At 46.5% G+C, this 24,617-nt stretch overlaps 1 protein-coding gene across 5 annotated transcripts in view; it reads right to left on the reverse strand.

Moving 5' to 3' along the window:
• SERPINE2 (serpin family E member 2) overlaps positions 1 to 23,878 on the reverse strand; it is a 63,439-nt gene extending 39,561 nt beyond the window's left edge. Inside the window, exon 1 of one of the 5 annotated variants that reach the window (XM_045867874.3) lies at positions 23,640 to 23,878. Coding sequence is in view for 3 of the 5 variants with exons in the window: in XM_045867871.3 (XP_045723827.1) it covers positions 23,009 to 23,040 (32 nt within the window). In the remaining 2 variants the exon portion in view is untranslated. The other 4 variants (XM_045867872.3, XM_045867871.3, XM_064587149.1 and 1 more) reach the window with 4 other exon arrangements.
• Positions 23,879 to 24,617: the final 739 nt, after the last annotated feature.

A 24,617-nucleotide genomic window follows, 5' to 3' on the forward strand; every position in this document is an offset into this window, starting at 1 on the left:
GTGCAGCTGGAGGTGTGGGGACGCCCGGGTGACACTGAGCTTCCAGCCAGGAGCACCGGGGAAAGCGTTTCCAGCAGGCCGAGTCACCGAGTCACCAGGCACTGACTCCTCCACAGGAAGAGGAGGAGTCCCCAGCTTCGCAATGCTGTGCAGCCTCTGGGAGTCCGACAGCCTCCCCACAAAGCAGCAACAGGGAGCCGGGGCCGATCACCAGGCTTTGTCCTCCCCTCTGCTGCCTGGTTTCCCCCCACCCACCCCCATGGCAGTCTTTTTTTGCTAAGCCAAAGCCAGCTCTATCATTCCGGCTCAGGGAACAGAACTACCAGGTACAGAGAGAAAAGCCTAAATTACTCACACATACCCTAAATTATTCTTATGGCCACTGTACTTACTCCCTGGGAACCTCTCTGCACTAATTACATCTGGTTATGTGCTTTGCTAAGCCAAACGGAGCCCAAACCCCTCTTTTCCTCCCTTCCCCCATGAAAAGGGAGCAGAGCCCAGCTTAGTGGAAAAGGAGACCCAGCAGGTGAACGCTGAATTGGGTCTCCGAGAGCGCCCTACGCCGCATTACCCAAAAATGCCACCCGCAGGAGCTCCCCTTCTGCCTGCAGGGATGCCCTCTTTTTCTCAGAAGGAGGTCCAGAGTTAGTGGCTGTGAGGGCCCTGGCAGTGTTGAGAGGATGTGGGCTTTAATCAGGCAGGAACTGGAAGACTCAGGCATCCTCATTTCAGCCCATGGGAAGAAGGACAAGGAAGCCCATATTCATCTGTGTAGAGAGGACTCTAGATTTCTAGGGCTCAAATTCACATCTTGGTTCTTTTGCAGTCAGGGTGGGATTCCCAAGGCTGCCACATAACGAGGGGTTTGACGGTGGCTACAGTTTGTCCACTTACTGTTCACAAACATTAACGGACAACAGGCTGACAGGCACGGTGCCGAGGTGAGAACATGGACAAGACAGACTCAGCACCTACTCTCCCAGAGCTGAGGGCCTGCAGCCAAGGCTCTCAACGTGGGCAGCTGCATCCCTCAGGGAACATCTGCAGACATTTTTGGTTGTCACAACTGGGTGTCGGGGAGGGTGCCACTGGCCTCTAGAAGGCAGAGGCCAGAGATGCTGCTCAACATCCTACGAGGCTCAGGAGAGCCCTGCACAACAAGGAGTTGTCTGCTCCGAATGTCAACAGAGCTGAGGGGGAGCTCTGAGGAAGGGCCACATAGGGGGGACATCGGAGGGTGAGCTGGATATGATGGGACAAAGGGGGACACAGTGGAGGGCAAGGAGGAGTATTCCAGACAGATCTCAAGTGCAAAAAGGTCTGTGTTAGGAGGTATCATAAATGGTTGGGGAAACTGAGATTCTGGAAGTATCCTTCTTCTCACACCATCATCATCTTACAGTGTTTCTTTTTTTTTTTTAAAGATTTTATTTATTTATTTGAGAGAGAGAGAATGAGAGAGAGCACATGAGACGGGGGAGGGTCAGAGGGAGAAGCAGACTCCCCGCCGAGCAGGGAGCCCGATGCGGGACTCGATCCAGGGACTCCAGGATCATGACCTGAGCCGAAGGCAGTCGCTTAACCAACTGAGCCACCCAGGCGCCCAGTGTTTCTTTTTTTTTTTAAAGATTTTTATTTATTTGACAGAGAGAAAGACAGCAAGAGGGAACACAAGCAGGGGGAGTGGGAGTGGGAGAAGCAGGCTTCCCGCCGAGCAGGGAGCCCGATGCGGGGCTCGATCCCAGGACCCTGAGATCATGACCTGAGCCGAAGGCAGACGCTTAACGACTGAGCCACCCAGGTGCCCCTATCTTACAGTGTTTCTAAGATGACGTCAAATCTGGGGCCATAACCGTGACAACCAGCTCATCATGACACACACCAGAGGCCAAACTAGACAGGAGCTGTAAGAACCACACACACTCCAATGTCCATCCTGTCCCACTGCGTTCTTTCTCAACAATGAGACCGCTGCATTAGCAGAGGCAGGAATCAAAACCTTATTTGTTCTTAGACTTGATACTAAAAGCATGACTCAAAAAAGGAAAAACTGATAAACCAGACATCATCAAAATTAAAAATACTTGCTCTAAGACTCTACAAAGATGATGAAAAGACAAGATACATACTGGGAGAAAATATCTGCAAACTGCATGTCTGACCAAGGACTAGTATCTACAATATATAAAGAACTATATTAATGCAACATTAAAAGAAAAATCAAACACTCCAGGCAGAAAATGGACAGAGACATGGACAAACATTTCACTGAAGAGAATATACAGATGGCCAATAAGCTCATGAAAAGGTGTCAAACATCATTTGCCATCAGGGAAATGCCAATTAAAACCACCATGGGCCATCACTACACAGAGTAGCAAAATAAAAGTTAGTGATAATGCCAAATGCTGGAGAAGAGGCAGAGAAACTGGATAACTCACACGCTGCTGGTGGGTATGTAAAATGGTAGAGCCAACTCTGGAAAATGGTTTGGCAGTTTCTTACAAAACTAAAGACCATTTAATCATATAATCCAGCAATCTTACGCATTTGTGAAAACTCATGCTCACACAAAATCCTGTATACCAAGGTACACAGCAGCTTTATTTGTAATAGCTGCAAATTGGAAACAGCCACATGTTCTTTAATGGGTGGATGCTTAAAGAAACTGCGGCACATCCACACCAGGGGATACCACTCAGCTTAAAAGGAATGAACTACTGGTAGTTCATACTGGTAGAAGGACTCAGCAATTTGGATGGATCTCAACGGAATTATGCTGAGTGAAAAAAGTCGATTCCCAAAGGGTTACATACCATATGATCCCATTTATAAAATACTCTTAAAATGACAAAAGATGGAGAACATATTAGTGGTTACCATGAGCCAGGGAGCCTGGGAGTGGGGGGCTGACACGCAGGGTCCTTATGGTGGAGCTCTTTGCTATCTTCCCTGTGGTGGTGGGCACACAAATCTACACGTGATAAGACTACGGACAAGTAAGTGCACACACACACAAATGAGTGCCTGCCGAAACCTGAGTAAGATGGACGGCTTGTACCAGCATCAATTTCCTAGCTGTGGTATTTACTGTCGTGTATAGTTATGCAACGTGTTATCACTAGGGGAACTAGGGAAAGGGTACAAGGATCTCGCTGCATCATTTTTTATGACTGCATCTGAATCTACAACTATCTCAAAATAAAAAAGTAAAACAAAAAAAGTAAAAAACAGAACAACCTTATCTAAAAATTTTTGTCAGCAAACAAATGCGCCTGAAGACAGATCTTTTTAAAATTTACTTTAATTCTTTTTTTTTTTTTTTTTTTAGATTTTATTTATTTATTTGAGAAAGAGAGCACAAGAGGGGGGAGCGGGAGAGGGGGAAGCAGACTCCCTGCTGAGCAGGGAGCCCGATGCGGGACTCGATCCCGGGACTCCAGGATCATGACCTGAGCCGAAGGCAGTTGCTTAACCAACTGAGCCACCCAGGTGCCCCAAATTTACTTTAATTCTTTTCCCAATAGGCATGCGGAAAAAACGCAATATCCTAAAAAAAAAAGACGCCAACAATATGTTTTTGCATAATTATGCCTTTTCATAATTCTTTGATTAGTCTTCTTGGCCTCTGCAGGCTCCTGAGACAAACCACACAAGTTCAAATCCCAGCTCCATTATCAATTAACTATATGACTTTTGACAAGTACTTCACATAACCGTGCCTCAGTTTCTTCATCTGTAAAATGGGTATGTATAATAGCAGTCTTGCCCAACGAGCTGTCGTGGAGAGTATAACAGGGTAACACATCTCAGATTCTTTAGACAGTTCTTGAAGATATTAAGAACTCAACCAAAGCCGGCTTCACCATTACTGCCACTTCCTACCATCATTGTGGTGCCTCAAGAGTCCTTGGGTCTCTCCTCAGCCTCTTAAGGCCTGCTGCACACCAACCTATCTTCATAGTTCTCTCAATTGCAAAATAGCCCCAAATTCTAATTTCTAAAAATCAAAATTTTAAAAGCTGTCTTTTCTATTTGCTTGTGGTCTTTTTTCAGTTGTGGGCCATTTCCTTCATTTCTTTGGTGTAGGAGGAATTCAAAGGTCTAGTATGTGACTTTATCAGAGGTTGGCAGCTGGTCACAAGTCCTCAGGGAAGGTGGCCTTGTGTTCCAGGGGGGCAGCAGCCAGGGTCCATGCAGCCTCCAAAAATGGCCCTGGTGATGGGGTCAGGAAATGATTGATGGGTCACTGGGTGACTTTGGAAATGGACTCAGGCTCTGGGGACCTTGCTTGTATTCTTTCTAAGACTGCCAGGCTCAAGAACAAGATAAAATGTTCAGCTAAAACTGAAACAGGGTGGGATTAGATTAAAACAATTAAAAAAAGTTTTAGTGCAGTGAAGCCAGATGAGACTTGCCTTAGTGGTCAAAAGCCTCAATGGTACAAGTCTGACGGTAAGCCGACTCTCATCTCTGTTCTACTTGCTTAGACAGAAAAATATCTAATATAGAAAATGCTTGATGATTTCCCAAAGAAGCCATTTAGAAACAATTCTGAGCTACAGTGGAAAGGCTATTATGATGGTAAGCAGAGAACAGAGGTACTACAGGAGAAATACCTTACATTTTAGCAAGCAGAGCCGACTTAAGCAGTTTCCTTTAAAAAAAAAATTAAGTAGAAAGACATATAGAAGTCCCCTCACCCATTTTCATAGAAATTCTAAGATGGAGGGGAAAAGTACATAGTCATCCCTAAACTTGCTGTTCTTCCGGGTTCTACAACCCAATTGGCGTGGTACTCTATCCATCCAAGAATCTAAGCTGGAAGTGTGGGAGTCACCCTTCATCCTTCCCTTCCCCATTTGACCCAACAACAAACTCTACCACTCTACCTCTGACACAGTTCCTGAATGGTCTACTCTCTCTACCTCCTTTGCCCCCAGTCAAGCCACCAGCATTCCTGGAATAGAACAGTAGTCTCTTATATCCAACTCACTGTCTGTACTACCCCAGTGACCTTGCTGACCAGGAAGGCTGACCACGACCCTCGGCACCAAGACCAGCGTTAAACCCTCTCATGGCATCCCTAATTCTTATGATGAAATGAAATTCCCTCCCACAGCCTATGAGTTGACCTGCCTTGTCTGGATTTGGCTTCCTTCTAGAGAGACACTTTCCTCTTGGCAGTTCACGGGAGCTGCCAGGCTCTTTCCAGCCTCAGGCCTCCATGCTCATGCTCCCCGTGACTGGAAAACTTGCCATCTCCCCTTCTCTTTGTGCCTGTGAGTGAGGGGAGGCCCCTGTCTGTCCTGTTCACCACTCTTCCCCAGCATCCAACATAGTACATGGGGACACTGAGGTGCTCAATATGTCAAGGCATTGATGAAAAAGCCAAGTTTTCAACTATGACCTTAACTCCCCTCATGTACTAATGTCAATTACAGAAACCACCATCTTAAAAGCAGGTTGTATTCTGAAGTATTTGGGGAAGTCTTTTTTTTTTTTTTTTTTTTTTTTAAGAAGTTCTAGAGCAAGGCTTCACAACTTGAGTACTATTTACATTTTAAGCTGGATAATTCCTTGTTGGGAGGGACTGTCCTGTGTACTGCAGGATGGTAAGCAGCATCCCTGGCCTCTACCCGTTATATGTTAGTAGCACCCCCCACCCAATTGCAACAACCAAATGTTCCAAGACATTGACAAACATCTGGAGACACCGACAGATGTCCCTGGGGTGAAAGGGAGGATCGATCACCCAGGTTGAGAACCACTGATCCCAGAGAAAAATTAAAAATTGGTGGTTAGGACTTTAATGCTGATCATAAAATACCGAATTAACCCATATTTTAAATCACATTGAGCAACAATGCATTTTAATAATTATCTAACCACCATTTACAACATCATTTCAGTGAGAACATGCATTCCAAATCCCCAGTAACATTTATGAATGACCACGGAGAGGCTGGTCGGTCCACCCTGAGAGTCAACTTAGATTTCTGCATCAGTACTCTAGGTGATGTCTGATATGAAATGGCTGGCAAAGCATGGTGGGAAAGGAATGGGAGGTAAGAGAAGAGTTGGGGGAAGGATGGGGTTCCCCACGTCTGACATGATCTTTTGTCTGTATCTGGTACGTGAAAACAGGAGAGAGAAACAAGAGAAACAAGACAACGCCTTCATGCTGGGGGTCTTTCATGAGTGCACAACCCACAGAACCCTCTGACAGTCAAGCATCCTTGGTCTTTTTGTGGTGTGGCACAGCCCAGGAATGAAATGTGAAGGGCTGAATCTCAATACTGCACGGACTCCCGTCCATCGCCCACCCTTTTGACTAATGTAATGCTACTAGCTTGGAGCACCTCTCCAGGAATGCAAAATGACATCCTAGTTTTACCTGCCACACTGCAACAATATTTTCAATCATTGGTTAAACTGCAAATGCCCCATGAGTCATTGAAATAAATCTCACATGTATGCAATAGTCAATTGTGTTCTCAGAGCAATTCCCAGCTGTAAAAATAGAGTCACACGGAACATATTTTTTCTGCAGCTAATTGAAAATACTGCACATATAATGCATGATTTAGAGCACCCAGGAGGAATTTCAATTTGCATTCCCTATTTTAAAATGTACAATCAAGAGCTGTCTTAAGGTGCCCTACACATTTAAGTCAATATTGCTTGCCTGAAGCCCCAGCCACTTCTAAATTTTCACACTACTAATTGATGACAGGATTTTAATGTTCCCAGCGACTTTTAAAACAATGGCTTTAATAGGGCCGCGTTTCCTGAGAAAACAAACAGTCTCAGACTTGACAGGTTCAAATCTCTGCAGCCCAGACAAAATTCCCAAAACAGCAGCAAGATGCTTGCCAGGAGCAAGGGACTGTGTGTAACATCCTTCACTCAGGAACTCAAACTGTGATCTCTTCAGTGCCTACAGCACTGTCCTGGAGTGCGAAAAGATGCTTCAGTATTCTCGATGGTTGATCAAATGGTGGCTGGCAGAGTATGTGGCCATAAAGAAAGGGGCTGTCAAAGTAACAGGTACCAAAGAAGGAGTGCCCAGACTCTTGGGGCCTGGGGAAAGGAAGCTGCAAAATTCACAATCATTTTCCATTTCTAACAGAGCTTTAGAGGCTGCAAAAATACTCTTGTGCTTTCTCAGTCAACAAAACAGTTCCCTTGGTCCTGTGCCCTGAGTAATGCACAAGGGTAGAAATGACAAAATGAAGGGAAAACACAGCCTGACCTCGAGAGCTCTGGGTGAACTGGAGACAGAAGTACTTAAGGGACTCAGAAGCCAAGTGGACCTGATACGTAGTGTTAAGAGTTCCAAGCAAATGAGAAAAGCGTCAGTTAGCCTTTACTTTACATGCAACTGTATTGCGTATGACCATTAGTATCTCGCTATACAGAAAATTAGTCAGAAGAGATGCAAACCAGAAAAGCAGCCATAATGTCCCCTCTCAAGACAAGAGTGACCAGCAATGGCGGCAACTGACAAGTGATAACCAAACTAGCAAAGAATTAAAAGCATCGGAATTTAAAGCAACAATGGACACTCAATATATATTTATTCAATAAATGATGGTACCACTCACAAATTAGTGGTGTTCCTCAGGTATGCAAATCTTTAACCCCTAGCTTTTGTTCTACAAATTAAGAAATAGAATTTAGATAGAATGAAAGGACTAAAAAATGATCTCTTTTAATAACCTGTCACCAAGGGCTAATGTCTTATATTATCTGTAATTAAGACACAGACAGCCCCCACCACTTGAGAATGAAGGCGTCTACCGTGTGGAACTGTGCTGACATTACTTAGCCTCCAGTACTCATGGACTAGGAACTTCTTCACAGGCCATCTGGAACTGACCCAGATTGAGTTCTAGAACTTGGACCACTGACTGTCCAGTGCGCTTTTGTGAGATACTTATCAAAGAACCTTCCTATGGCAAGTGGATTTCCTATGAAGGTTTTGTTAGAGTGGGGAGTAGGTTAATTAGCTAACGGACCATCTTCTCATTCTTCCATCTCTTACAAGTGTGGTAATTGTGAGCCTCTCTGCTCTGCAACATTCCTGGGGCTCCTGATGGAATCTGAGATTTTCTTTGGTGCTGCGTGCTGTGCAACCCCTTAAGGGATGCCATCTAAGGGGAGCCCACCTGAGAAGTCAGCTTCTCCGACATCATGGAAATAAAATACAACAACATTCAGTGATCCATCCTGTGTTTTGCTTCTCCCTTTGGCACCACTGGGTACTTATTTATGATCTTTTATTTTCCAGGCAAACAAGAGGAAGGCAGGATAGGGCTGAACTTGTGTTGAGGAGCCGGGGAAGGAAGAGAGCAGTATGGCTCCATCAGCCTCCTGATATGCCTCCATCTCCTGGTAGGTTCACGGACACAGATCAGGAACGAAAGGCTCAGGGCAAATGGACAGGCAGCATCTTTCCTATCCTCCCTCTAAATAGATTAATGATATTGTATTAAAACTGGATTCAGTTGTGGATACAGAGCCATTACATTCCATTTTTCATTAGATGGCCATAGGGCTGCTTTGACGTTAAATTTGGCAGCCTCCAGAAAGTGATCCTATGACACCTGGGCACACTTTCCTCTCTTCTTCCTCAGTTTCCCGTCCAGTTCTGGTGACTAAGCCCCCTCTTTACCCAGTCTTGGCTTGGGAGACCCAAACAGGCTAACCCCATCTGAATCTCTCAGTGGGAGTTTTCGGTATTTATTACAAGTGAAATAGTCATGCAGAGGAGGTTGGGAATGGGTATAACAGGGAATGGTCCCCTGGTCCCCTCATTTTAACTTCTGGAGGGAAATTATATGAGGCAGACATCTTCTGAAATAAATACACATGTATCTATCTATAGGCAAAAGATCTAGAAATACTTCTGAAGTAGGAAGAGGGAATGAGGGATGGGGAAGATAAAATAGTCAATAACTTTAAGAAAGGCTCCTCTGCTGTGATCTCTGATCCTCTGCTCACTTCTTTCAGTACAAAGAGTTTGTAAACAAACAAAATCCCAAAGTAATATTTTAAAAGATGACCCCTCTATATTTTCGTGTTTATTTCCAGCCAGCAACCATCAAACCAGCAAAGTTCTGCAAAGCTCAGAAACCATCTGAAGTAATGGGAAGCATGATTCCAAACTTGGCTTTAGCTACCCAAGTACTGAGGTTCTTCCTTTAGCCTGACTTTATTTCTCTTGCTGAGCATCTTGCTAATGGCTTCTGAAGGGATTCTGGGGGGCGGGGAGGGGGCGTGTTCAGCTATTTCACAGAAGAAACCTGTGTCCACGTTAACACAATTGTGGGATAGGCCTATAGACTAGTCCCGGGCCTGCCTGCATCAGACAAATTGCTTCAGACAAATTGCACAAACTGTGATTCAGTTTCTTCATCTATAAAATCAATGATAACCCTCCTCTCCCATCCCATACGTCAGAAGGTTGCTAAGAGGATCACATAAGACACCATCCTGGACAACGATGTGACTACTCTTAGGCACCACACAGCTTTTCCTCACAAGACCAGCTTTTTACTTCCCCACATCTGGTGCAAAGGCAGAAGAATAAGGAATTCTGGAATTAAAAATCGATGACTTAATGAAAGTTCTCTTTATTTCTGTCTAACCTCTGCTGTAAGATATTGATTGCATGGAGGAATCTCTAGGGATGGAGGAGCTGAGCTTCTTTTCAGCATCAAGTCACATTTTATAGGGGAGAACCATCTCTCCAATTTCTCATAGCCAGCTACAGAGACGATGTTCACTAACAATGGAGCTGGGGAGTAGCTGCACAGGAGATGGGTTGAGGGAAGGGCATTTATAGAGCTCCTACTGCGTTCACAGCCCTGTGAACATGTCATCTCATTGAATCTCACATGAGCCCCTCCGGATACAGCTGAGGTAACAGAGATGCAGGGAGACTGACTAATCTGCCCACATCACACAGCAAGAAACCACACGGATATGCCCACAAGTCAGATGCTGCCAGAGGCTTCTCCCAGAGAGGGCAGAGCTGCTCCTGTCACCTGCCTCTTCCTTGTCCAATCCCTGGTCCTTTCGTTTCCTCAGTCAGAACTCAGCATTGGCATTGATCCCATTCCCCAGCTTTCGTCTTTCCTTTTGCTCCCACATGGTGTTCCCAGTGTATCTGACGACCCTCTCCCACACTGGAAAGACACTCCGTCTTGTAGGGTGAAAGTCTTTATTTCTTTGATTAAGTTCTAATTACCATATGTGCTGGAGTAGATGGTTCTCTCCCATTTAAGATGGACTTCCTCTTTTTCCCAACGAGAAGATCCCCAACACCTCCCGCTCCTGCCCACCCAAGTTTTGGTCAACCTGACTAAATAAACTTCATGATGAACATGTGAAATCACATATATTATGATTTAGAAATGGTACTTTTCTTTCCACTCTCCCCTTCCATGAAGCAATTTAACTCAGAGGTTTCCCAGACATCTTCTCCAAGCCTGTCATCACTCCAAGTTGTCTAACAACTTTCCCAAGCACATCATCTCCTTTTTGTCCAAGTTGCCTATGATACAGCACTTCTCAAATCTATGTGCCACACTTTCACTGAAAAATCTCTCCAATGCCATACGAAGTCCTTCATAGGCCATCGAGACAGTTGCCTTCATAGAAGAAAAATATATACATGATCGCCCCGGCATGTTACTGTGTGACTTTTTAAAGTGCCTTATAGTCTTCATGAAACTTCATTTAACAGAGAGTAGCTATCTCCTCAGCAAACCCATTCCTTCTCCTCCCCAAACACAGAGCTAGGGCTACACTTCCTAGCCTCTGTTGTACGTGGGAGTGTCCATGAGACTAAAACGTGTTCAATAAAATGGGAACAGGAGTGATGTATGCCACTCTTAGACCTGGCCCATCAAGAGCTGCCATATGCAAACCTCTGTGATCTTTCTGCTTCCACCAGCTTGATGCTGACAAGCATCATGACCTTGGAAACTGCCTGCTAAATCAAGTGGAGCCGGAAGATGGAAAGAGGCTGGCTCCCTGAATCACCAGGTTTAGAACAGACGTGCCCATTTTGGGATTATGCAAATGGAAGTTTGTGAGATGGTATATAGTTGGGTTTATTTATTATAGCAATCAGCATTATCTTAATGAACACAGCATTTAAAATTTGGCAATTGTGAAGTCATGACCTCAGGAATAATTACTAAATCTGTATTCTAATTCTGTGCCTTTTTTTTTTTTTTTTAAACCCTCTTGTACAGTGTAACCTCTATGAACATTCAGAATAAATACTGATTAAGGGGATGGCAGGCTTATGTGCCCTTCTCCCTTTGTTTGCAAGACTCATTCATAAGTCTCATCCATCCAGGGCTTTTGGTGAACTCTGACTAATGAACTTATCATGATCTTTGCAAATGGGAGATTTTGAAAGGACCCTAATATATAGCAACCCCCAATTTCCCTGAGGAATGATCCTGGGGAAATTTTTCCTTTCGTATTCACGCACACAGTTTTCAAATTAGAAAACACTTTTCTCACAGAGAAAAATTATACATTTTGGTGCCTCTTAATAACTTATTAAGGCATCACTGTGCACTACTTTTGCCTTGCATGCCTGACCAGGAAGAGACCAAGCCTTGATGCAGTTTTATATTCTCCAGTGTCTTGTACTCATGAGCATTCAATGAAAGGAAAAGCTGTAAGGCTTCACACCTTTTCGAAGTTGCCCACTAACATTCTTTACTTTTTTTTTTTTAAGAGAACTGATCTCTCCTCCAGGAAGGAGTTACCTCCTTGTATTTACTCATGGAGAGCACTTGAAAGACTAAATGGCCAACTCTTATTATTATTACAAATCAGTAAGTAGCAATCGACAAAATTTAGAGCAGAAAAGGTTTTGTGGAGAATAATGCAAAAGAAAAAAAATAAGGACTGCATTACCCATGAGGGCTATCTAGACATTTGCGTTTATCAGCTACTTGACAATATTTCACATTGTGCATAGACTTACCTCTCCCGTGCATGACCATTGGTAGTAACTGATATTTAAGAACCTTCTATGAGTAAAGGGCTTTAGCATTAGCACTGCTGAGCCTCCTAGCTTCCTGGAAAGCTGGGCATTCCTACCTTTATTTCATGCAGAAGGAAACAGAGACCCGGAGACTATCCATCACTTGCCCTCATTCCCGAATCTCATGGAGCCTCCGGGTTCCTCCTCTACAGAACCACCTTGGGCCACCAGCCTTTCAAGGCTGTCAAGAGAATGCAGGGGGGCCATGCACGTAAAGAGCTTCCACAGCCCATGACTTACGTTGGCACCACGACTAGACTAGTCATCGGGATCACACACTGCTTGCTCTCCTGAAGTCCCTCCCTACAAAGAGGGAAGGGAGAGGGCTTCTGTGCAGCCTTCCCAGTGACTGAGCCCACACTAACCCCTCCGGTCTGGCCTCCCAGACATCTCATGCAAAGCACTCATTTTGGCAGTGAATTATTACTGACCTAGCGCAGTACTGGGGGTCAGTCAGGCTGATGGGTCTGCTCCAGGGGAAGAAGAGTTGATCACCATGGTACTTGATGATAATAAAAAGCTAACCAATTTTGAGGTATTTTTACCACTGCACTGAAATCCTCTACAGAAAATGTACCCCCTTGTTGCGTCCGCCCACGACAGTGTATCATGGTTCTTGAACTGTTAAAGGGTCACCGATCTGTGAAATTGTTCATCTTGGATTGTTAAAGTATCACAGATATGCCCTTTCTAATCGAAACATATAAGATCCTCAAAGGTCAACCTGTGTTGTGGAGAATTCTAGGTCTCTCAGAGTGTCTGGCTGAAAAACTAATTCTTAAACCAAATGCACCCAAACACAATAGGGCTGCGACTTTTGAAGTCTTGTGTGGGGCAGATGCATCAGGAATAAGTCTTGGGGAATCTCTTTACTCTCTGGGAATAATCCTCTTCAAGAAGATGGGGGTGAACAACACAGAGAAGAGGTGACATGAATCCGCCAAGTGGCTCTAAGGGATGGATGGGGAGTGTCCCCAAGTCAGCGGGGTGCTCTGGGGGCTAATCAAGGGCAGATGATAGGTGATGGCAGTTCTGGCTGCTGTACCCAGACTTGGTGATTGGAGAGGTGACAAGGGACAGGAGCAGAGACCCGAGTGCTCAACCTGCCTCAGCCCTGACCTTGCCAAGTGATTTACGTCACTATTTGCTATCTCCCTGTCTGTGAATCAGCAACAATGTTAGCTTTCTCTACAAAGAAGGGAATATCCTCATAAGCTCCATTCTCCAGCTCTGGAAATGAAGCCCAGAGAGGAAAGTATTTTGTGGACATCAAACGACTAACTGCAGAGCTGGGGCTTAAACCCAGGTTCATCTGATTCCCAAGTTCACCCTGTCCAGCATGCTCTGACCTCTCATGTGTGGGGCCCTGCGCTGTTGCCCAGACACCACTGTCTAGTTTCAGTCACTCCCTGAAAACAATGTTTCAGGATGAAAGATCTCCACTGTGGAGACACGCAGAGTTGGAGTGAATATCCATCCCATGGGTGAGATTCTCAGCAGGGTGCTCCACACACCCCAATCTCCATTTTCTCGCCTGCCAGCTAGGACTAATTTCAACCTTCCAAGGGTGGTTGAGATTCAATAAGATCATGTATAAAATGTGCCTAACAGTACTTGACACACTGAAGATCCACGCTCTTTCATTTCCTACTTCCCTTTTGGGCTCCTCGGCATCAGGTAACCCAGGAGGATAAGATTAACCAAAAAAATCCTCGAGGGTTCCTAACAGGGGAGATAAAACACAAAGAACCACAACACAAGGTAGAGAGTAAGACAAAAAGCATGATTTTGCCATTGTACATGTAAAAACTACATACTTACCCTACCTAAAAGAAATTGTAGGCTAATGAGTAACATACATGCATGGAAACAACTATGTGTTCAGTACTTGCTGAATTAATTCACCGTTGAGTATGATTAGCACTTTGATACTCATGATTTACCACCGTGCTGCACAAGGACAGGTTGACTATGCATACTTTGGCATCTCTGGCCAATCCTCTAAATTGCTATTTTAATTAAGTGTCATTAAGAAATGAACACAGGTTTGGCATAAGATGATATGAGTCTATCTGTGAATTAATTTCAAAGAGAATATCCACACCTTTAGGGAAAGGAAGCTCTCCTTATAATTAAGTCGTCACACAGTATCAATCTCCCTGGCACCTTGTATCCCATTGTCCGAGCAACAATTCAGGTGTGGACATACACTGAGTCCTGTATAAAATCCCAAGTGGCTATTTGCCAGTAAAATCCTAAAATCTCCTACTAATGGCAGCAGAAGATACATTTCCTATCCAGGAAGGTTTGCTGAGGCTAGTCCAACATTCATAGAAAATCTTCTGCATATTGAGGGAATCAAGTCATAATTAAAGGACTGTGTGTTTAAAATCTATTCAGTATGTGTTCAAAATGATTATTTATGGGTATTTGGATATCAGTGGATATCACTGGATACAGGACTTTTTCACAGTCTGAAAAACAAGAACAAAAAGAGAAGACTCTGGGTACCACATTTGCAAAGACCCAAATATTAAACCAAACAGATTATTTTTCTGCTGCAGAGACATTTATTAATTCTTCATAATTAACATATATATATATATATATATAAAGCACCCAACCTGACAGGGCTAGCCTGCAATGTGCCCCGAGAAAGACCTCCTGGTACCACAGCTGTTTACATTTCCTCACACAGGTGTGAGAGGGAGTTTCTTTCCCCGCACTGACCATCCTTTGCTCCACAGCCAATATTAGAAGAGCTGGAAGCCTGGGGAAAGGACAGATGACCAGGGAGCTGATCACTGGGAGTACTGCCTACCGAGGGTGTTACAGGTCTGGAAACCAAGCATGGGAACACACAGAGCAAGTCCCTCATTCACCAGATCAAAGACACAAAGAAAACATGAGTCCTGGAGGAGAGAAATGCTTACCTGGACTACGGTGACAAACAGAATCCTACCGCCATGTCATGTCCTGGAAGGCAGCTCCATTCTAGCCCCTGTGCTCAGCACCTAAAGTATATACTCCCAAACTTAAACCACAGTTACCTTCATGTCCAACTCACAATGAAGAAACTGAGGCTTGGAGAAGTTTAGTAAATCATCTATGGCCTCCTGATCTCGAGCTAGTAACTGACAGAATCTAGATTCAGACCAGTCTATTGGCCTCCAAACCTTCCATACTCTTAAGTACTACACTGTATTAAGGAAGGAGAGGAGGGGGACAGGGGAGGGGAGGGGAAAGCACACCATTTAGACAGGACAAATTTTGAAAAAATAGGTAACTATTTAAAAAAAAACGGTAAGGGGTGCCTGGGTAGCTCAGATGGTTAGGCGCCCAACTCTTGATTTCGGCCCAGGTCATGATCTCAGGGTCATGAGACTGAGCCTAATGCACTGGGCATCGAGCCTGCTTAAGATTCTCTCTCTCTCTCTCTCTCCCTCTGCCTCTCATCCCCCTCTCGTGCACGTGTGTGCACGCACTCTTTCTCTCTCTCTCTCTCTCTCAAATAAAAATCTATAAAAACAAAAGTTATATCTCAAACAATGTTCTAAACTAAGTCTCCACGCATTTGTGAAGTTCAATCAGGTATTTTTTTTTTTTTTAAGATTTATTTATTTATTTGAGAGAGCATGCATGAGCACAAGTGGGGTGGGGGGCAGAGGGAGAGGGATAGAGGATCCTCAAGCAGATTCCACTCTGAGCAAGGAGCCTCATGCGGGGCTCGATCCCAGGACTGAGATCATGACCTGAGCCAAAATCAAGAGTTGGCCACTCAACCAACTGAGCCACCCAGGTGCCCCTCAATTAGGCATCTTTTAAAAGTCATGTCACAGTCCTTGTTTGATTATGTTGACTTTTATCCAGCTCAGCCTAACCTATTCCCTCAACTCTGGATAAATGCACTCTACCTTTTCAGTCCAAAGGTCAGTACTAATTTTAGAGTTCGACTCCTAGGAAAGAAAAAAAAAACCAAAAAACAAGTGTCTAAGGAATAAACTGGACGGGGGTGTGGGGCAGCAACAGGTCGAAAAAGCTTACTTCCAACAGAAGGCAAAAATATTAGCCTCTTTCCGTGAGTTTTGGTTGTGGTACTGAAGGATATGAAGCATCCAACTGAGAAGATGGTCTTCTGAAAGGAGGCGTGTTATTTGACAAGAACTTATTTTTGAAAAGTTATAAATATTGATGAGCTATAAATCTTTGAAAATTCACGGCATCAGCCCACAGTTCGCACATTTACACACCTGGGTTCAGGCTCTGGCATTGACACATACAGGCTGTATGTAGGACCATGGGTACTTCAGTTGCCGCACGCTCCTCTTGCCCAACTGAGCGAGTGGAGGATGCTACTATCTGTCCTACGGACAGGGATGAGGCTCCAGGAGACAACAGAGAGCCTCTGTCAACTGAAAACAAATACAGTTGGGGTAACTTGCCTGTCCAGCACACCCCTCTCCATACTCTTTCCCCTCCCGACCACAGGTTTGAACATGTGACTCAGACTTTGGCCAATCACAGTACCCCATTCCCCTCACCACAGCCCTTGGTCCAGGGAAAGGCACATGACCCAAACTGAGCCAATCAGAGTGCCTCCCTAGGATTTTTCCAACTGGAACTGGCAGGAAGCCCCTCTTCCCTCTTGGGTCATTAGCTGGTCCCTGAGAAGATAAAGACCACCTGCAAAGAGACACAGAGGGAGAGAAGAGAGCCCTAAAGCCCTGAGTCTCTGGCATCAGTCACCTCCTGTACCAGAGGCACCCCCCCCCATCTCAGGGCCTGCAATGTAAGCCACTAGGTCGGCCCTTGCACCCCATCTTTTTGCATCACTTACCCTGACTTGGGTTTCTGCACTTGTAACCAAAACATAATGCAGTAGTTCATAGCTCATATAATCTGAACAGTGACCAAACCCTCAAGATCGTTTCTTCCTAAGCAGATTCCTTATTTCAAGAATGAAAAATAAATTTAGTAGAAGAGGCAAGCACTGCCATTATTTATAGAGCATTTTCTCAAAAAAAGGAAGAAAAATTTATTTTCATTTGCAGTCACCTTAGTCATTTTCAAGTGGGCTTCATATTTGGTGTTAAACTCTCTCACATACCTACACCCACTTTCAAGATTTGGTCCATAAAAACTTAGGCAAAAACAAGTGGTTATTTTCTCTGTAGCTATATTAGTTGGCACTAAATAGAAATGAAAGTGGGGGGAGAAAGCGCTGATGCTATTTTTGGTATGCTCTTAAGAGAAATTCCCCAGGTTACCAGAGTTCTCGCTGCAGCAAGTGGGGGAGGGCATTACAACAACAAAACAAAGTACATTTACCAAGATTTGCAGTCGCTACAAGAAATCCTTTCTGCCTTTTCATAGGATTTTTTCCCTTTTATATTAAAATCTCCTCCACATTATCTTTCTCCCAAGAATTAACTAACAAAAACAGAAAGGCACAGTGGGTTCCAATTCTGGAATTATCCCTTCTGAAGCAAAGAGCAACATCTACAGTCAACCTGAAGCAAGAGCATGAGGTGTTCCTGGGCTGACCTTGAACTGGGGTGTCTACCCCAACCTTTGAAGGAATTCAAGGATGAAACAGGGGACATGTTTGTCCAAATGCAGGAATGGAATTGCAAACAGAGGATTGCTTAGGCTCAGTGTACATCCCCACGCACAAAAAAGAGCCCCAGAAGGAATGCCAACTTCTCTGGACTGGGCTTACATCCAGACCTAGAAACTTAACAGCAGAATAAGGGGAGAATCATTGACTGTGTAAATAGACTCACCCTGTTGGGTGAAAGGCAGCATTTCTCAAAAGAGAAATAAAATCCTACTACTCTTTCAGTGCTCTTAGATGAACTGTGAACTTAAAAGTTAAGAAATAACCTGAAGATGTAGTTTACTGCATTTGAATCTACTCCATACCTAAGGGTAATTTTTTTTTTTAACCCAACTTTGACTTTCAGATCAGACATACAATCTACTCACGAGGACCGATGGTTTGGGAAAGATAAGACAGGCACATTCATGGGTAGAGACAGTGGTTTACAAAGAAGATCAAGTATAGGGGACCCAATTTATTTAACATTTTTTATAAATGCCTTTAAGTGGGGATACAAACTAAATCTTCATGTTGGCCCTCAATGCTATTTCTGAGTACTAAAGAGCCAAGCTGAGTGATTTCATAGATTTAAAAAGAGAGAGAAAGAGAGGGGTAAGAATTTCATGTAGATAAACATTAAATAATGCATTTAAGAAAAAATTTCATCTAGATCTGATCTTGATGAGAAAGCTGGACCAAAAGGGAAAGTAAGTCAAGAAGTTTTAGGTTTTGTTTGTTTTTTTTAATTTTATTTATTTTTTTGAGAGAGAGAGAGAAAGAGAGGGGTAGAGGGAGGAGCAAAGGGAGAGGGACAAGCAGACTCCTCACTGAGCGTGGAGCCCAATGCAGGGCTTGATCTCATGACCCTGAGATCATGACCTGAGCTGAAATCAAGAGTCAGATGCTTAACCGACTGAGTCACCCAGGTGCCCCAGGTTTTGTTGTTTTTTTTTTTAAATGACATCTTTGATTTCATCACACCCATTGTATAGATAAAACATTGAGTTCTAGATGATTAACTATACAAATCATTGGCAGCACAGCCCAGACTCTCTCTCAACATAGGACTCTTTCCATCAAACTTGACTGAAGATATTAGCCAAAAAACTACCGACGCAAAAAAAAAAAAAAAAAAAGTCAGCAAGAAGGCACGCATCACCATCACTGAAAAGGTTAACGGAAGCCAGAGAGAATTCTCCTACCTTGTACAAACCACAAAATAGGGCACAGCCCAGCCAGTGGATCTCAAGGAAGACAGAACCAAGCCAAAAGAGGTTCAGATGAGGATAACTGAAGTGAATATAGGGACAGAAGTACTTCTGGGTTAGACTTCTGCTTTTTTCTAAGTAATGTTCTATCTCAAAAGACATGATTGATCAAAAAGATTTTAATTTTTTAATTTTTAAAAATTTTTTTTGCTGTGAAAATATATATACTTAACGCAGAAGTACCAAAACAGGAGTGGAGGTCCTGGTGGCGGGGGGGGGGGGGTGGGGGTGGAGAAGCTCCCCTCCAAGCCCAAAAGATAAGCACTCCTTCATAAAGTTTGGAGTAAACTTATGAAAAATAGAAATATGGTTCAGTTCAGATATCCATTAAATGCCCTTGATCATGCACCATGGTGAGTGCAAATGAAGCTAAAACACAGGTCCGTCTTCACTGCACTTAGAGCCTAGTGGGGAAAGCACTTAGCTACAACGCAGTACCTCCCATCGGGGAGGCCTCCACGGGGCGGAGCGTATACGTGTGCACACACGTGCCAGGGAGGGCTGGGGGTAGTGGTTTTCAGGAAAGACTTTGTGGAACAGATGATACAGGACCCGAGTCTCGAAAAGGGGGAAGTGAGCCAGACAATGAACGCAGAGGATGGAGAAAGAGAATTCTAGGCCGAGGTCCAGTAGGAGCACAGTGTGAGGAGTCTGCAGGAAGTTCAGTTTTGCAAGAAAATAAAGTTTGGGGAAGGGCACGAGGCGGGGAGGTGGAAGGACTGGAAGAAAATGTAGACTTCGTCAGGTCACTGCAAAGGGCCAGCAGCCCGAGAGGTTGCTGGGAAGATGGTGGAGCACCGCAGCAAGTTCCCTGGCTGAATGCAGAGGAGTTCTGCAACACGAGGGTCCAGAGAATGATCTCGGGAGCACGCCCTAGGACTCTGGGCACCAGGGGTTAAACGGAGCCTGCCATGTTCCAAGGGCTGAGGGCTCCTGGGGCAGCCCCTGCCTCTGTATTTACAGTCTCCCCTACTGTGGAATCCACCCTGTCCCATCTGCATTGGGTGCAGTTGTGAGGAAGCAGGAGGGTGGTGAGGTCGGTGGAAAGGGTTTCTAAACAGCAGAGACTGCATCTCAACAGGTGAGGTAACACTGGAATTATGTATACCCCACTCTCCTTACAGAAGTTCAAAGGTGTGTTGAGAAACTGAGGGGCAGCACCTCATAAAGACAATAGCTTACCTCTCCACTGGAGCTGCCTAACCCGTGATACAACAGGGTCAGGGTTTGCCCCAAAGGCAAGAGGGAAGCAGGGTGGTTATCAGGAGGGACACCAGCAGATTTGGATTTGGAGGAACTGAGGAGAGTCATCCAGCACTGATGTGGGAGACAGTTCAAAGGGGTGCAACGCTAGGATGTGAGAAATCTGGCAGGAGGCTGTAACCTCCTGGCACCAGGGATTCACAGGCTGCCGCTGGCCTCCCCGGCCTATGGGTGCTAACTCAGGAGCCCGTGGGAGCCAGGAGACCGTAAATGAAGACCACGGGTCCAGGGAGAACCAAGAAGCAAGCGACCGCCAGCATAGTTGGGCGCTGGAAATTCCATGCGAGCCAAGTGTTGCCACACGGGACTGGAGGTCTCGTGTTCCAGGCCTTCTGATTTTTAAGAGAAGCTATAGATGCAAGTGGCATTTTAATATTTCTAATATTAACTCAATTTTTGTATACTTTGTTCAGGCCAACAACACATCTGCCAACTGGAAATGGCACGCTGGCCACCATTTTGCCGGTTCTGGCCTCTGAAGCAGGGCCGGGCCGCCGTGACTAGAGCAGAGGGTTAGGTGATTTCACAGCATGGAGAAGCAACAGGACTTGGTGACTGCATGCGGGGAGTGCTGAAGGAGTCTAGCCTTTCCGGAAGGTTTCTGCTTTAATATCCTGGTGACTGGCAGAGCCGCCACCAAAAAAAAAGCAAGGCAAATTTTGGCCAATGATGGAATGGGTCTGGGGTGGATGGTGAGAACTAAAATCAGTCAGTCTTGGACTCACTGTGGGTTGTTTGCCTACGAGGCTGGATGGATAAGCCCACTGGACTGTAGGTAACTAGCTGGAGACACCAATCTGGGACTTACTTTGTATTGGAGATAGCTGAGGCTTGGGGAATGTGCTTCACCCAATGACTCTGTATAAAGCAGAACAGAGATCAGGACAGAGCCCTGGGTAACCCCAGGAGGTAGTGGAGAGGCAATGGAGGCAGAGGGAAAACCAGGGGGACACGGCAACTAGGGAAGAAAGGAAAAGTATCCAAAAGGAAGGAAAGGTCCATATCCAATGCTACAGGGAAGTCTAGAGAGAATGTGCAGGATCACTGTTCAGGAATTGTGGGGTCTTCTCCTATTTGGTGGAGCCTCTGGCCAGCTCACAAGGAGCTGAGAAGAAAGCAGACGACAGGGGAAATGTTAACTCATTTGAGAAGCCCGGGAGACACAGTGGTCACTAGAGAGGAGGTGGGGGTGCAGGGACAAGGAAGATGATGGCATTCTAAAAATACTGTTAAATTAGGAAAGAGTTCATGGAGAGACCCTAAGCAGTGCCAAAGGGAGGCCTTCTCTCTAATCTTCCCTGAGTTCCCTGCCCCAACTTGATTTTTTTCTATTATTCTACCCTATTCATTTTATCATAGCATAATTATGTTTGCTTTTCATCTGTTTCTTCCCACAAGAATGACCGTTCCAAGACAGCAAGGATCTGCTGTATTTATCACACTTCAGAGCCAAGTAAAGCGCCTGGACACAGCAGGCACTTAAGAAGATGTCTTGGATGAGGGGGTAAATTTGGAGAAGTTTGTAGGAGGGAAATGGGGTAGGACATGGAGAGACTTCAATTCAGTGGCCCCTACTTTCCAGGTAGAGTGGGCCATGAAGTCACCTGTTAAACCGGAAGGAGGGAGGGAAAGAGGTCTCTTGTGTTGAGGAAGAGTTGCAATGGGAGCACCAGTTTGCAACCCGGAAGGCAGGAACTTGTGATTGAGACACTGAGACACTGTTTCTCATTTCAGAAGATGAGCATCTCTGAGCGAGGGCAAGACTTCAATATAGTTAGAGGACTCAGTTGCTAGAGCGGGTGGAGGTCACTGGATTTGAGATGGTCAAGGAAGTGGGAATAGAGAGCATCCCCTACATGGACTTTGGGACAGGAGGGGGAGCAAAAGGCCAGGAGCCAAAGTCCCTGAAGGAGATGACTAGCTGGCAGAGGATGGTCACACAGAGGGGTGGGTGGGACATGGCTCATTTCCAACTCTAATACCTCAATCTCCCACTGGTATTTATCCACCCATGGGTGGAACTTAAAAACTAATGTCCTTTGGAGACTGAGTCATTTTTGTTCTTTTAAAATTACACTAATATGGGAAGTTCATAGGAAGCAGAGATTTTCCGCATAGATTCATTTTTGTTTAGAATAAAGGATGGATGACATCTTTATGACCTTCAGTAACTGCCCTACACTGTACAATATTTTCAAACATCATTTTAATCTAGAATTAAAATTTGGGGGTTGAAAGGATGCTTAGATTATTTAGGCTAACACCTTCATTTGCAGAGCTGAAGATAATTTTTGCTGAAATACTGCAAACAGCAACAATTACTGATTTAGATATGCAGACAGCATTGAAAGTATCTTCAATTTTTGAAGTTTGCTTTTAGATATACAAATTAGCAATGCTTACATTTCTTCCAGTTATCTCTGTTCAACTTGGGATATAAAATCTCCAAAGTACAAAATTATCACGTAAATTGTTCCTGAACAGTTCAGAGAAGTAAACTGCTTCCTGGCTTGAAAGAGCCAGTCAAACCTTCAAACACCTTTTTATGTTGATGCTAAATATAAGAACGTTCTCTGCAAAGTGGTCAAAGCAAGACACAGCAGCATTTGAGATTTCTCAAGAGAGACACACATGATTATTTTTCGTTCATTAAAACATTAAAACCTTCAGCAGCATCTCCCATAACACCTGAAGGTGGAGTGCTGTCTTATGTAATAGAAGCCTTCCATCCCCGCTCAGTTCGTAGGCAAATTAAATACCTGATTCCGCCCAGAATTTCTGAGTACACTTTCACCTTACCTGTAGCCACTAACCAGTGTCTTGATTCCCATTTCTACAGATGATGAAAACAGCAAAAATCTGCTCCATAGGGTTGAACTGATTGCCAGAGGCCAATTTGAAGGCTCTCCCCCAAACCACTGGTCACCCCAACCCTGATCGGGCAGCGGTAACCACAGAGTCGGTTTGTCTTTCCCCAACAGGCAGCGCACACGCAAAGTACAGGGTAGAGGACGCCTGCCTAGTACCTGGGTACCTCAGGTTCAGGGTCACCGGCGCCAGCGAGGATGCGCCCGCACAAACCACGCCGGCCCCGGGACTGCCAGCTGCGGGCACACCTGGACGCCCCAGCCGTCGCGGCGCCTCCTCGCCCGGCCCGGTCCTCCTCCGGCTCCCCGCGGGCCGGGCACAGAGCCGGGCGCGCACGCAGTCTCGGCCGAGGCAGCCCGAGGGAGGCTGAGAAAGTTCCTCCGCCTCGACGTCGCCGCCCCGGGGCCCCGCTCGCCCCGCAGCCTCCGGGCCGGGCGCAAGGTCGCGGAGCGGGCGGCGCGCAGAGCCCCGGGACCGTGGCCGGCGCAGGGGGCACGCCGGCCGCGCCCCTCCCGGCCCCGGGCGCCCGCGATCGGCCGCGGGGCGCGCAGCCCGTACTCACCACCCCTCGCTCGGGATCCCCAGGTGGCGGCGGCGGAGAGCGGCCCGAGCCGGAGCCGGAGCCGGAGCCGGAGCCGGAGCCGGGTGGCGGCGGGGCGGAGAGTCGGAGGACGGAGGGCGGCGGCGGCGGCGGCGGCGGCGAGGCAGGTCGGGGAGGCGGAGAGGCGGCGGCGCCTGCACTCGCCGCGCAGCCCGAGCAGCCCGGCAGTCCCACGGCGCAGGCTGGGCGGCCGCGGCGGCGGGGGCTTTATCGCCGCCCGCCCCGCCCCCGCCCCTTCCTGCCGCCCCCGCCCCCGGCCCGCCCCGCCCCGCCTTCCCGCCGCCTCCTTTGTGTGCCAGCGGGCCGCAGCGTCCCAGCGCCCGCACGCCGGGACGCCCCCGCTCCGGCCGCGGCCTCGCGGCGGCCGCCCCCAAACCCTCCACGTCGTGGGGTTGCGCCCGGATCGCCCCGGGAGACGCGCCGAGCTCGGGGTGCGGCGCCAGCCCCCGCCGAGCTGCACGTGGGTCGACGGGGTCCGGGCGTGTGTGGGGACAGGGAGGGACCCAAGGGCTCGCGGCGCGTCCCGGGGACGCTGGCAAGTCGTCTTGGCTGCCCCCTGGGGGAGACACGGGGGTGCCCCGGGACCGTGCCCACCGGCCTGGGTGATGGGGATAACGGTGCCGGGTCGCGGCCAGGGAGGGGCAGAGCGCCCCTCGAGACGCCTCGCAGGGTGACCCGGAGCCGTCTTCTCCTGGTCGGCTGGTCGCCGTAGGCGGATGGCAGACAAGGGAGTCTAGAAATCTGGATTCGTGGCTGCGGTGACAGCGTGAGGTACCCGCAGAGTCCTGGGAATCCAGCCCTTCCCAGTCGGTAACTACAACGGATGGGACCTTGTGCGCAACAGAGGCGCGGCCCCCGGTGGCAGGCGACATATCACCCTCTGGCTCCCAGCTGTAGTACCCAGATCTCCTACATGCAGTCCTTCTTCGCGTCAACTTG

Source organism: Mirounga angustirostris, unplaced genomic scaffold, assembly GCF_029215605.1.
Source record: "Mirounga angustirostris isolate CCGP_5_RB_7025 unplaced genomic scaffold, mMirAng1.0.hap1 SCAF_3, whole genome shotgun sequence".
Taxonomy (NCBI): Eukaryota; Metazoa; Chordata; class Mammalia; order Carnivora; family Phocidae; genus Mirounga; species Mirounga angustirostris.